At 39.1% G+C, this 14,383-nt stretch overlaps 1 protein-coding gene across 2 annotated transcripts; it reads right to left on the bottom strand.

Annotated features, from left to right (window-relative positions):
- Positions 1-960: 960 nt before the first annotated feature.
- Positions 961-13,496, bottom strand: zgc:162171 (ras-related protein Rab-38). Of its 2 annotated transcripts, XR_004336411.1 has the most exons (5): positions 12,756-13,496; positions 7,797-7,927; positions 6,150-6,293; positions 2,607-3,613; positions 961-2,327 (listed from the first exon to the last, which is right to left on the bottom strand). XR_004336411.1 is itself a non-coding variant. In XM_032544384.1 (4 exons), the coding sequence occupies exons 1-4, from the start codon at positions 12,946-12,948 to the stop codon at positions 3,395-3,397; spliced, it is 687 nt and encodes a 228-aa protein (XP_032400275.1). In that variant the 5' UTR covers positions 12,949-13,496; the 3' UTR covers positions 961-3,394. The 2 variants fall into 2 exon arrangements, 1 of the variants encoding a protein (XP_032400275.1); XM_032544384.1 differs by having other exon boundaries at positions 961-3,613.
- Between the last annotated feature and the right edge of the window lie 887 nt (positions 13,497-14,383).

Genomic DNA, 14,383 nt, shown 5'->3' with positions numbered 1-14,383 from the left:
AGTTCTCACGAGAGCACAATTTGAATTTGCTCAGCGAGTTACTCTGGCATCGAGTAATGCTGCTCATTAACTATACCCTTGTAGCCGAGCTGCACCAATCACATCAGTGTATCTGATGTAGGCGGGTCAGAGGCGAGTTTTAACAGATAAAGACAGTTTAATCTACCAGTCTGCTTCGCTGGTAGCTAAGCATATGGGGCTCTGGATATATCACCCCATGTGTTGGCTTGTATAGACATTATATTATATGATTGGTCGTAGTGTCATCCAAGATGAAGATTTTCAAATGCACGCTCGGTGCCGCCCCTCGATGCCAGACACTTAATCTTTCGGCTTTGGGTCTGGATCTCCGGGCTACACAACATGCTACATTTGAACCAAATCTGTATGTACTGCTAGTCTAGTAGGGGGTTTCAAATACAAGTGAGATGAAGCCTTTTATTTTCTTCACTGGATGTAAACTAACCTTATTTGCAGCTGAATCAGGAGGTTGGGGTAGGACAACACAAAACAATCTAAAGTTATGCTTGCAGCTTAGCGGGCTGCAGCAATGACAAGCTCCTGTCATATTATTTCAACCGTGAATGTGGCATTAGGCATACTGTAGTGGTGCTTTGAGCTCAGTGCTAACATGCTCATTTTCACCACAACCATCTTAATGTGTTCACATGCTAACATTTGCTAATTATCAGTAAACACAAAGTTCAGTAGATAAGGCTGGTGGCAATGTCTATATAAACCAAAGTATTGGACAAACTGAAATTTTGAGGATGTGATGATGGAAGGAAATGGAAAGTAAAGGGATCACCCAAGCTATTACAATTCAGCCTGGGGGAAACATGAGTGTCTATGTAAATCCAAATTGCGCTATCCAATAGTTGTCGAGACCAATGCTAGCATGGCTGAATACATTAAACATATCAGTAGTATTTAATAGAGAATAAGTGGAAGAATTTTTAAAAACGCTTCAATTCCTCTGTTTGTTGGAATTTACATTTCTGTGAGCTGATAAAGATGCCATTAAAGAAATACTGTCTTTCAGGAAGGAGATGAAAGGGTCAATATAAAAAGATAGTTTTGCAATTTATTGTAAAATAATTGCACACCCCAGGAGGGCCATCTTGTCACTGTCAGTGCTGACTTTAAGTACTCTAATGAGAGGTCTGGTGGGGATGTGGAGGATTTTGCCATCTGTGTTTTCATCACAAACTTAAGTAATTTTACCAGTAGTCCTTTCTCCCAACTTTCATTACTTTCCTGCAAAGCATTTACAGCACACTTAAAGTGACAATTTTCAGAGGTTGGACTGTGAATGCATGCTGTTATGAATAAGGTAAAAAAAAATGAACACTTTTTCCTGAAAGAGTAGGTATAATGCATATTCTGCCACAGTGAATGGAAATATATTCACATGGGTGGGCGCAAAATTATAGTGCATTACATCAGGCCGAACAGCAAGTTCAGAACCGCACTGAACCTACATACACAGAAACACTTTTGACAATCTCATATATAATTAGGGTTAGTTTTCAAGCTTTTATCCACAGAGCAATACAGAAGTAGGAGCTGGCAAACACATTCAGAGAGCAGAGATGGTGAGCTAAAATAGTAAAAAACATAATGAAGCTGATTGAATGATTTTCATTCTACCTGTTGCTCCTGTTTTTAGACGACTGAGGAGATTGAAACATGACAGAATGAGATAATTATATTTCCCTTGAAAACTGTGTTCCAGCGAAAACTAAATGAAGACGGTCCGTCTCAATACTCAGAATAGATTAACTGAAAATCAAATAATGCATGTGAAAGAATTCAAAAAACAAACAAACAGACAAAGCAACAAAACTAAAAGAAATGGCTGCTAACATCACCATTTTAAAGGTATCCTGTGGAGTGTTCTGGTGGACAAATACAGTTCTTTGCAGGGCATCCAAGACATTGTGAAAACCATTGATGCCTGACAGACAGTGCAATTCATTTTTCATAAACACAAATCCAATACTTACTTTAAAAATAGCAATGTTTACATCGACTAGTCTTCTGTGTTTCATTGGCACATTGCTAGATGAAACACATGGGGATCAGTTGTATGCAAATACTTTAAAAAGCTAAATTTAAGAAGATGTGTGAAAATGCCCTTAGATCTCAGAGGGTTAAACTAACACTGGAATAGCATGGCCTGCATGAGCAACACATTTTAAAGGTCCCATGGAATGAAAATTTCACTTCATGAGTTTTTTTTTTACATTTATATGCATTCCCTCAACCCTCCCTTTAAATTTATCTCACATAAAATAGCAATACATCTAGAATCACTAAAGCAGCTGCTTACAGTGGTGCTCATAAGTTTATGAATCCATGCTAAAGCCGCAGTATCAAATTCCCGCCCATAGTGTTGTGTTTACTTAGGCCTCCTGTATTTTAAGGTAGAACATTTATTAATTTAAAATACATTATTTATGCACAGTGAAAATTGGTGTCCTTAAAGGTTGTTTTTTTCCTTTATTTTTTAATTAAGGCTTTAAGATAAATTTCCAAAAGATAGTTATTTTTTAATTATTTTTTTAGTCAACTTTAGCATGGGTTCATAAACTTATGAGCACCACCGTACAAAGCACCCTGAGAGACAGACAGAGAGAGACAAAACATTAGACATATCATTAAAATATTCTAAAAACAGTTGTGGATAGAACAGGATTTCTTGGCTTTTTAAATTTAAACATATGCTGTTTTTCTTGCTTTCAAAGCCCGATGAAAAAAATATGTCTTTTGTACCACAACAGCATCAAAGCGCAAAAAAGACCTTTGAAATGTTCTGACAAGAAATGGAAAAGACGTGTGACAGATTAATTGTGAACTTATAAAATACACACAAAAAATGGTTATATAAGGAATTGACTTTCAACATGTTATAAAACAGAATGTTCTTGTAAAATTCATCTGACTCAAGTCTAAAAATGTTGCTGTGCACATTTCAGTATTACTTTTCTTTTGAGAAGAGATTTTCTCCAGCCCAGTCTCATGATGGGCCGATCTGGAATTTTACCCCTTATGACCTCATAAGGGGTAAGATAAGAGATCATCCCATATAAGCTTTCATTTTCTGAAATGCAGAGCAGGATACCCAGGGCTCGGTTTACACCTATCGCCATTTCTAGCCTCTGGGGGACCATAGACTGGGAGAACTCATTAATGTTTTAAAACCTCAACCTCAATTTTCATGCCTGGGAACCTTTAAACTGTTTCCTCTAACGTCTTTGAAGAAATGCATTCATGTGGATAACAAGGAGTCAGGAAGGGGAGGCATCTTTAAGTTACAACATATTAATCCTTTAACAAATCTCTTTAATGTCTTTCCAGTCTGCAGGGTCAGAAGTGTCCTCCCCTCCCTGCTTCAGTCGGTTTCTCTGTCTCTGGATTTAAGCGAGGGGCACCCTGAACACCCACTGAGTCCCTTCTCCTTTGTGTTGTAGTCGAAGTGAGGCAGAACCAGAACGCTGCCTTCCGGTTCGTTTCTGCCGGCGGTGGTGGCGTCACGCGAGGCTCTCTCATCCTCCATAGTCATGATGCTCTTCACCAAGCATGTGATGGCTGCATCAATGTTGGTGTTGTCCTGAAAGGAGAGGATAGCGGTGAAGGGTTAGAAAAGGATGATGTACTGAGCAAGCTAGATTTAAATTTTTTTTTATAAAGGTTTCTGTCAATACTAAAAAGCCACTAAAAACAATGGGAAACGTTTTAATCTCTTCTTTTTCTTCCATTTTGGGTTGGAAAACATCAAAACTGTGCAGAAACATTTCCGAAAGTTCAGTTCTGTTTTCCGCGTCCACAATAAAATGCACAGCCAAACGTTCAAAGATTTCTGGAGACTGTTTAAAGCAACACTAAAGCACTTTTCCCGCTTTGGTCCCCTTACAGGTTGGACGCAGAATTGTCTATTACCGCTTTTGTAATGTCCCATTTGAACTACAGATCCACTACCCGATCTGGCAAATTTGCATAATGTAATGCAATGGACAATTCCACTTCCAACCTGTAGGGGGACCAAAGCGGGAGAAAAAAAGAAAAACTCTCTTTCTGGTGATAAAAACGGCAACTAGACATAGGTTGTTTTTTTTCAGGTTTCAGATCTGTATCACTGTTTTATTTGCCCGATTACTGATGAAGTTAATGAATTAAAAAGTGTGCTACTTTGGCTCGGCTTGAGCTCTGTGTCCGTCGCTCTGCTTCGGTTTCCCCACTGAGTATGACTTAATGTCCTGTCCACAAAACTATCTGACTATCAGGTATTAGGTTGAAAGTTTCTAATTTATTAAATAATCGCTCACATCATTTAAAGTGCTCATTTTCAGGTTAATAATTGTATTTAGAGGTTGCACCGTAATATGTTTACATGGTTTAATTTTCATAAAACACCATATTTTTGTTGTACTGCACATTTTCTGCAGCTCATGTTTTTACCCTGTGTGTTGAGTTCTCTCTTTTAGCTACCGAGTGAGGCATCACACTTTTATTCCATCTTTGTTGGGAGTCGCACATGCTCAGTGGCTAGGTAAGCACTACTAGCCAGTCAGAAGCAGAGAATGAGGGCGTGCTAGCAGCTAGGCGAGCATTTTAACGTGTGTTACAAAGTGACACACGTTTGTCTTCACATAGAAGTATGTGAACGGTGTTTTGTCTGGAAGATGGTAAGTCCCTTTGGGGTGGACTTTGGGCTTTTTCACTCTAAACCTACAGTGTAACGTGCACAAAAAAGATATATAGCACAATAAAGGAATGGAAAAAGCCAATAAGCATAATATGAGCACTTTAAATAAAGTTTTGTGTACGAGTTTGTAACATTTCAAAATCTTAATTTTGACTTAAAGATTTAAATTTATCAACGTAAATGCATATAGGCTTATGTAATATCAGTTATTGGTTTCATTAACTACTAATAATAGGTATCGGTATCAGCCCTGAAAAACCAGTATCGGCCAATCCCTAGTTGTGTGTTTATCATACACAAAATTAGACGTGATTACAGTTAAAAGACTCATAACTCATGATGAGAGCTGAGAGTGCCAAAACAACAAGAGAACCAAAACAGTAAAGTTGGCGAGCGACCCCTGTCACATCACACTTATTTTTCCCCCGATGGCAACCAAAACAGAAAAAGACAACTGGTTTACCCATTACAAATGGAAATCTGTTTTTTTTTAGCTAAATTAAACATTGTCTCCTCTATCCCTGATTCAAACTATCTCTCCAACCACTTACTGTACATGTTCCACAAGTACAAAGATTGAGTCACACTTCCAGTTATGTCTTTTAGTTTTTTTATTCATTGTGAAAAATAGAACATCATGGCCGACCCATCGAAGCCCTTGCACCAGAGTTATACGCTCCCTCGGCTCTGGAGCCTCAGAGCTCAAGGCTCCTTTAATTCAAAGGCAATTGTTGCCAATATGAATTATAATAATAAACTGTAATCCACCTTTTAGGTTGTATATTCTACTTCTTGCTGTTCTTTAATCATTGCACTTTTTTTTCTCGACAGCATGAATTGCCCTTTCGGGACAATAAAGATGTATTAAATTGAATTAACTTGAATTGAATTGAGGGAAGAAGATTAAAAAGGACACACGGAAGCAGAGAATAGAGATCAAGGCGAAAATGTTCTTCGTTGTGCCCTGTAAAAAGCTTCTAATTTGCATCTTTAAATATAGATTTATATATAGATTAATTGAATAAGTATATAACAATATACGATCTAATCAGTTAAATAAAACAGATGCAGCACAAGAAGTTGCTTGTCCACAAAACCTTTTTTACTTCTCTTCTAGGTTCTCGGTTGAAAATATATGCAGTTTAGTGTTGCTAATTTTAGCTGCAGCAGATAAACGTATTACTGCACGTTGAAAAACTGATTTTTGTTGTTTACTTTTTACATAAACTGTATACTAGTGCAGTTTTAAAAGCAGAAGAACATGCACTGACAGATTCAAAGAGTTGAAAATAAGGGAGAGAAGAAAATTGGTGTAAAAATAGCAAGAGAAAAGAAGTGTGATGGAGTGTGAGAACACAGCCAACACGCTGACACAATAAGCAGGTTAAAACAATATTTGCAGGATATAAAGACACAAACACAGAAGACAATCACACTTTACCTTGGCAGATGTTTCGTACCAGCCGACGAATCCGTACTCTCTGGAGAAGTTCTCCAGTTTGGGCAACTTGGGGCACAATCTCCGCTGGTCACACTTGTTGCCCAATAGAACGGCTGGAACTGGTGTCCCGTTGCTAAGGGCGACCTAATGGAAGTGACAGTCACTCTCTTACTTAAATATATTACCCATCAGGAAATGGACAATAAATCGACTGTACTTATAAAGCGACTTTTAGTCTTAACGACTACTCAAAGTGCTTTTACACACAGGAAGCATTCACCATTCACACACATTCATACACTGGTGACCGAGGCTGGTGTACAACCCCCCGCTCATCAGATAAAGGTTCACACACATTTACACTCCGATGACGCAGCATCGGTAGGTAAAGGTACAGGTAAAGGTACTTTATTGTTACATACACATACATGTAGCAAAATTTATTCTCTGCATTTAACCCATCCCTCAAGGGAGCAGTGGGCGGCCATTTACAGCACCCGGGGACCAGATCTGAGCCAGTGCCTTGATCAGGCCACTGACTGGAGAACCTAGTCCATGTTTTTGATGGTGGGGGAAACCAGAGCAAACAAACTCCACACAGAAAGGCCCAGAACGACCTGGATTCAAACCCAGAACCGTCTTGCTGTGAGGCCACAGTGCTAACCTATGGGCGACCATGCTGCCTTTTTCATTTTTTTTTTTTTTTAAGTAAGGAACAACTCAGGGTTAAGTGTCTTGCCCAAGGGCACTTTGACATGCAATTGCAGGGCCAGGGATCAAACTGCCAACCTTCAGATCGGTAGGCGACTGCTGTACCACCTGAGCCACAGCGCCCCCCAGTGACGTTGTAAGTAGAAAGTGGTTAAGAAGTAAGTGGTAGAAAGCAACTAAGTAGATTTACTCAAACTTGTACTTGTATTTCCATTTTTTTATATACTTTACCACATATTTTTGGTGGTATTATTAACCCAGGTATCAGAAAACATCTTTAAATTTTGTTGGTCATTTGAAGGCAGCTTCCCGGAGATGAACAAGTTGAAAGATGAAAGATGAAAAGCACTTGAAGGCACCATAAGTATTGGTCCCCTTGATTCTCGACTACTTTAATTAAGGAGGGGTTAACATTGTTGCCTATTTTAATGTTTGGTCTGTGGTGTGCTGCTTACATTTTTATGTTCATGTTTATTTCCACAGTACACATTTATTTACATAGTGTGTGTCTTCTGCTGTATTTTCTATAGCTACTGCAAGCTAAGGGGAAGTGACTTTTACACCTTTTAACATCAATCAGTCTTTTACCATTTGAAATAGAGGTTGCACAAGAAAAGCACAACTGTAGGAAATACTGTGAGTAAAAAATATCCAACACAGGCTTACGTTACTGTGTTCTAGTGCAGCCAACAGTAAAGCAAGCTCCTTCTCTGTCTGTCAAGGTTATAAAAAGACTTCCTGGGTAATGCGGCGAGTCATGACTGAAGCAGAAGTAGACTAGACGAGAGGAGGGTAGATGCAAGACAACTTAATAAGAGCCTTCACAGAGTCTCGTTCTACCTCATTCCCTGCCTCTCCCCTTCTCTTCATTTCCTCCTAGCTTCCTTCATCCCTTTAATCCTCCACCTCCACCTCCTCTCATATAATCATATTTACCTTTGAGTCCAGGTCTCCTTTCCACTTGAGGACGGCCTGAAACGTGGACAGTCTGGTCATGTCGAAGACGACGAGGGCTCCTACTGCCTCTCTGTAGTACACACGGGTCATGTTGCCATAGCGTTCCTGCCCTTTTAAAGAAGAAGAAGATTCCACAATAAATAATGTTTCCACGATCTGTGTTATTTTTGTGTAGGGTTTTCAAAAAAACACTACACAAGTTTCAAAAGTCAAATTGTACCAGTTTGTAAAACTCTCCTCAGCTCTAAGCTAAACTTGGTTACAGACCAACTTAAAATACAGACAAAGGAGACATCTTCTAAATTCAAAGTGAGATGGGGAAGAGTTTTATATCGAATTGTACGTTGTTGTAATTCTTTAAGACACAACTCTTTAGCTCTCATCTAAATACCTCATTATCTAAACACAATTTAGTGCAACTAACTTTAATTATTGATTAATTTGCTGCATTTTAAAGAAGCTGGAACAAGCCTATGTCTGGCAAAACAAATCACTTAAACTGTCATTTTGATTATGAAAACAATAAATTTGATTTTCTGTCAATCAACTAATCGATTAATTGACTGATTAAAATAAAATGTAAAATGTGCATGCAGAAAGATGCATCGGTAACACTTTACTTGAAGTTTTCTACATTAGAGTGACATGACACTGTCATGAACACTTGACACTCACATGACACTGTCATGACAACGTCATGACGCATGGACCCTAACCTTAACGCTAACCCAACCTAACAACCTAACAACAACCATAACTTGTCATGACAAAACCGAATAACACTTAGTGTTATGTCATAACCGTTGATGACTTGTTTATGATGTTTTATGACACGTTCATGACAGTGTCATGTCACGGTTATGTAGAAAAAGTCAAGTAAAGTGGAACCAATGCATCTTTTGCTGCACGCAAGTAGCCTACATGTCTGACCACTTGTGTGTGTAACTGAATGTATGAATGAGTCTTTATCCTGGACGCTAACTTCCTCCACATGATCCTGATATAGTCGTGATTCAGCAAGTGAGCATCTGATACACACACTGCACAAAAAACAGAAGGGTACAAAAAAACACCCTCTGCCTTACAGGCCAAAACAATGAACACACACATACAGGAGTCTCCTAACAGCAGAAGTTATCTGTCACTCACCAAGAGAAAGCGTAAGACTCTTTCTTAACACTATCTGGTCAGTGATAATAGTCACAGCTTCTGTCCAATAGTGATCACATTTTTGATTTTGTAGCTCCATAACCCTCCTACAGACATTAGCTTAGCCCAAAAACCTGACATCCATCAAAATAACAGTTCATAAAGGGTGGCGTTTTAATGTTAAAATCTTAATCTTCTTGCATCAAAACCTTTGCTTTATTAGCTAAGTGTCAGTATAAAATATGTGAGGTCAGTTTCTCCATCTTTCTAGCATCGGCACTACAGCAGAACTTTACAACACCAAAACATTTGTCTGTATCACTCGTGGATGCATCATGAGAACGGTATCGCTTTTTCACAAGTTTTGCTAGCTTCCTGTTTGATGGTGGTCAAGATGTTATCAACCTGGAGGTTGACTAACTTCACTCAGGGCTCGATTGCTCGGTTTCCAATGGATGTTTTGCTTTTAACTTCAGTTATGGGTTTGTCACACACACACACACACACACACACACACACACACACACACACACACACACACACACACAAACACACAACACCAAATCAGCTTGCAGTGAGCAAAAAAAAATGACATAGTGACAATTCAGGACAATTCAGCTGAAGGACTAGTTTTGGGAAATACATTTATTTCCTTTCTTGCTGAGAGTTAGATGAGTAGATTGATATCCTGAAAAAATCCTGAAAAGTGATCATTTTAGGCGAGGATGTGTGTCTGACCCATGAATGTATTTTAAGAACTGGACACAGCGTTCGAGGCGGAGCCCAGTTAATTACTTTTAGAGTTTCTCAGTGGCGCATGAAGCCTTCCTGGAGCCAACCCCATGTGTGAAATTACTCGGATGATGGGTACTGCTTCCTCACTGTGCGGCCTTCAGAGCAGGCGCACTAGAGACCTCCGCAGGCCCAGCTGGCTGCTTCTGGTTTAGCTCTCAGCTAATTTGAATGGGGATTAAATGATTTATTCATGTGGCTCTTCTAGACATTCCAAATGTTATCAGAGAATATGGCAAAAATTCTGTGTTGTGTTGCTCAAAAAAATGTATCCACTGATTTACAGATGTCTCTTTTGCCATGTAAGTCTATTGGAAAACGTCATTTTGGGCTAGAGGGCATCACGTGACGGACACAGAAGTTGGAATTCCGCTTTTTGGTCACTATGTTGAATTTGCTTCAAAGCCCGGCGGGCTTCACGGGGCATGGTTCGGCCCTGCTTCCACTCTGTATACTAAGTCTCCTGGCTCCATGTCTCCTGGCTGTAGCTTACTGTACAAATGTGAAAACAGTATCAATATTCTCATCCAACTATCGGCAAGAAAATAAAGTGTATCTCTTTTAAATATCTCCACTGTAAATCTTCAAGCTTCAAAATGATCTTTTTTTGTAATTTTCCTGCGACTGAGTGTGTGTGGTACAGTTAAAATTGTGTATATTTGTAGAGATTATCTTAAACATATGACAAACATATGAATATGCAGGCTGTGCCTTATGGGTTTACAAGCTAATTGTCTTCCAAGACAAAACTTTCATAGGGAAGTTACACCTTTAGCAATGAGTGAAGCTAACTTCCAACAAGCAGATGAAGATGGCTGGATGGATGGATGAAGCTAACTTCCAGGTTGGTAAATAAGACGTTCTAACTTGACTTTCATTGACGTTTTTGTGTTGATGGTATGAAAATGTCCTTAACTACTTTTATCTTTACACCTGTAGCTAAAAGAACATTGCAACTGTTACGATGCAAAAAACCTCGCAACTATTGTAAGGGTCAGCTGCCAACAAGTAAACCGAGACGTCACTTCATTCAGACACACAACCACTCAGTGACACAAAACAATGCAATTATCACTTTAGACCGAGTATACCAGCCTCCCATGCAGTGACTCCAGCCTGAAGCCAGTTACTGGTCTGAAGTCCATCAGCTGGACGTCTTTATGTAAATGAAGTGTCTTATCAGCGATCACATCATTCAACTCGCATACGCTCAGTGGCAGTTTTGCTCATTTGAATAATTTTACGTGCTTTTGTCTTGCTATTTTTGGGTGGCATATTCATGATTAAATGTGCTTCTTGTACGTTGCTTTGGACAAAGAATCTGCTTAATGGATGTAATGTAATGTAATGTAAAGTGTGTGACAGCTGACAGACGAAGAAAGAGAACATTCCTTTACATGCAATTAGGGAGAGTTGATGCGTTTTAGAAGCAGCATACAACTGGCTTTAGTTTTACCTAGTCTGGTAGGCAATGGAATATACTGGAGGGTAAACTCAACATTTCATCAGCAGAAACAGAAGTTGACCACATTTTCTAGGCGGACACTTCTCATATCATGCACCATCATCGTTGGATGAAGTCAGCAAAATGCAGCCAGTGTGTGAGAAAATCCAAATTACTGTAATGTGTATTTGCTTCTTGGTAACATTTGTCCAATGTTATACTCAATTAACTGCAGGTGACAAGAAGAAGTTTAGTCAATAGTGCCAATTTGCCAATTAGCTAAAGATCATGAAAAAAATATTGGCAATGCATGTATTTCATTTAAGGTAATTACATAACATCTCTAATTACATTAATGGAACATCAACCTATTAGATCTTAAAAAGTGCCATTCATTTGCTGTGTTAAAGCCCAAACACAAAATACAATATATTTTAAATTAGACTTACTATTTACAGTAGATTCATACTTATTTCCCTCGTGCTAACTTTTGACACGTATGTCATGAAAACATAGAATATGTACGAGTCTGAAAAGATCCACTAACTGGGCAAGTTTATCAAGATTATGGCAAAACATATCTGATCATCTTAAAATATGAAAGCCTTTGATATCACTTTTAAACACCTGAACCTACAAAAGAGGAATCCATTGACAAAAAATAACCAGCCACTTTTTTGATAATTTGATTAATCATTTTTTTTAAGTAAAGAGAGTAAAGTAAAGTGCCATTTTCTAGTTCCAGCCTCTTAAATGCGAGGATGTACTGCCTTTCTTTGTCACATATCATTATAAACTGACTATGTATGGGTTTTTAAGACATTTTAAAAATGCCACCTTCATCTCTGGGAAATTGTGACAGCATTTCTTCCACATTTATTTTGACATTTTATAGACCAAATGATTAATGATTGGTTAATCAAAAAAAAAAAAATCGCGCTAAACCTAACCGATATACACAAGTATGTCGTACATGATAATCATCTCAAAAAATGTACTTGATGTTATGTTTGAGTACCCCACATGAGTTTTGTTTATACTATAGAAAGTAGTATGAAGGGTGCAGGGGGAATGAACATTTCAGACTTTTACCTAGAACAGTCGTTCCCATCCTATAAGGTTCTTATGCAATGCAAACGTTGTTCACTCCTCCAGGAAATAGGAAGGACCTTAGATAAGACTTGACCATGGTATAATGCAAAACAAATGTATTTATTGACTGAAAAATTAAAAAAAATCCAATTTGAAGATTAGCCTTTGTTGAGTTCCGATTAAAATAAATTGGCAGGGAAGTCAAAACATTTTGTTTGAATTTTAAAAAAAAAGAAAAAGTGCCCTTTTTGCCCCTGCTTCCCAAAATGTCTGTGCACGTCCCTGCTGTGGGCCAAGCATTATTGTGTGACCCTTAAACAAGCAGTAAACAAGTAAAGTCGTATTTGATTGTGCAAATAAAGTGTGAATATAAACTATTCTTAAAATACAGCAGATTTTTATGCCTTATATCACACATATTTAGGGTATAACAGCTCATTTTCAGCCACACTTTTACGCACCGGCGATGTCCCACAGCTGCAGCCGCACCACCGTCCTCTGGTCCCAGTGAAGCACCTTGAGGGCGAAGTCCACCCCGATGGTGGCGCGGTAATGCTGGGAGAAGACCTGGTGCACGTAGCGCTTAATGATGGACGTTTTACCGACTCCGAGATCGCCGATGACCAAGACTTTGAGCAGGCGCTCGTGCTGCATAACTGCTCCAGTCGAGGGCGCGTGTTAAGTGGATGGCACGGTGAGGTCTCCAATTATGGGTTCCGCATGAAAAGGAGGGTTTTGACGTCGGTTTGAAGTCAGGTATTAAGGCTGAAAACCCGAGTTATATTTGTAATATTTGACACTTGAATTAAGTGCTCTATAAATAACTGTTTAAGCAGATGTTAGTGAAATAAAACCATAAAACGCGCACACTATGTGGCCATGTTATAAGATATCATGTCAATAAATGTTATTGAGTCATGCAGATACATTACCAGGAATAGCCTGTACAAATATTGTAGTTCAGGATGTCGTGTTATCATCGTTAGCCTACTGTCCCTGCGAGTATTCATCGGACATTTGGTCTCGGTCAGCTCCGTGCAAAAGTTTCCAGCAGTAAAACAAGTTCAAAAAAAAAGAAGAAAATCTAGCTGGACGTAAAACGCTGTCGTGTCCAATGTAAAGAAGTCAAACTTTCGAGTAGTCATCTGTTCCGCCGGCGGTCTGTGTGCACGTCTCCTCCTGCTGCTGTTTGATCTGGTCCGCTGCCAGAGGAAGAAACTGTCAGCAGTTTGAGTTGGAGCGGTCGACCACGCCCCCATGCTGTGTGTGTGTGTGTGTGTGTGTGTGTGTGTGTGTGTGTGTGTGTGTGTGTGTGTGTGTGTGTGTGTGTGTGTGTGTGTGTGTGTGTGTGTGTGGACCAGGTTTAGCTACATTTGTGGGGACCAAAAACTGTGAATACAGTATACTTATGGGGACCTGACAGCTTTGTGGGGACAAAATGCTGGTCCCCACAACGTTAAAGGGCTTTTTGAGGAATAAGACTTGGTTTTAGGAGTAGGGTTAGAGTTAGGTTATGGTTAGGGTGAGGGTGAGGGTTAAGGTTAGGCATTTAGGTTTGATGGTTAAGGTTAGGGTAAGGGGCTAGGGAATGCATTATGTCAATGACTGGTCCCCACAAAGATAGCCCGACACGACTGTGTGTGTGTGTGTGTGTGTGTGTGTGTACCTTATTACATGTTATATTTTTCTATATGTGACTGAATTGATGAATCTGTGTTTCTTTTTACATCGTTTTGTGAGGAGAAGTGTTTGAGTGTCCTCAAAGTTTGTGTTGTGGGTTCTTTTAGCCTTGCTGGTGATTTAGAGGAATTTAGTTGTTGTTGCTGATGCAAACTACATGAGGATGTTATTTACTGAAAAGATGAGGCAGATGGCGAACAGCCGGGACATACTGTACATAATGTAATGTTTCTGCCTTAACAAGACACATGTAGACGTGACCTGGTTTTGGTGGTTCATTTTTTTTTTATACTTATTTAATTAATTATCTTGCATTCAGCATCTTTAAATGTTAGCTCTCTATGACCTAAAAATATTCCCAATTAGTCAATGAACTTTATCCTGATCCAAATCTTAAAACCCCTAAAAG

The sequence above is a fragment of the Etheostoma spectabile genome, chromosome 19 (assembly GCF_008692095.1).
Source record: "Etheostoma spectabile isolate EspeVRDwgs_2016 chromosome 19, UIUC_Espe_1.0, whole genome shotgun sequence".
NCBI classification, from domain to species: Eukaryota; Metazoa; Chordata; class Actinopteri; order Perciformes; family Percidae; genus Etheostoma; species Etheostoma spectabile.
The sequence above is the reverse complement of the archived record's forward strand: the minus strand, read 5'-3'. Positions and strand labels throughout refer to the sequence as shown.

What these genes read in the sequence shown, in the direction of transcription:
- zgc:162171 (XM_032544384.1), bottom strand. Translation starts at nt 12,948, where the DNA reads ATGCAGCACGAGCGCCTGCTCAAAGTCTTGGTCATCGGCGATCTCGGA. An exon ending in GCAGCTGTGGGACATCGCCG is followed by an intron (nt 7,928 to 12,755) that starts GTGCGTAAAAGT and finishes CTTCTTTAAAAG; the next exon opens with GGCAGGAACGCTATGGCAAC. An exon ending in AAGGAGACCTGGACTCAAAG is followed by an intron (nt 6,294 to 7,796) that starts GTAAATATGATT and finishes CACTTCCATTAG; the next exon opens with GTCGCCCTTAGCAACGGGAC.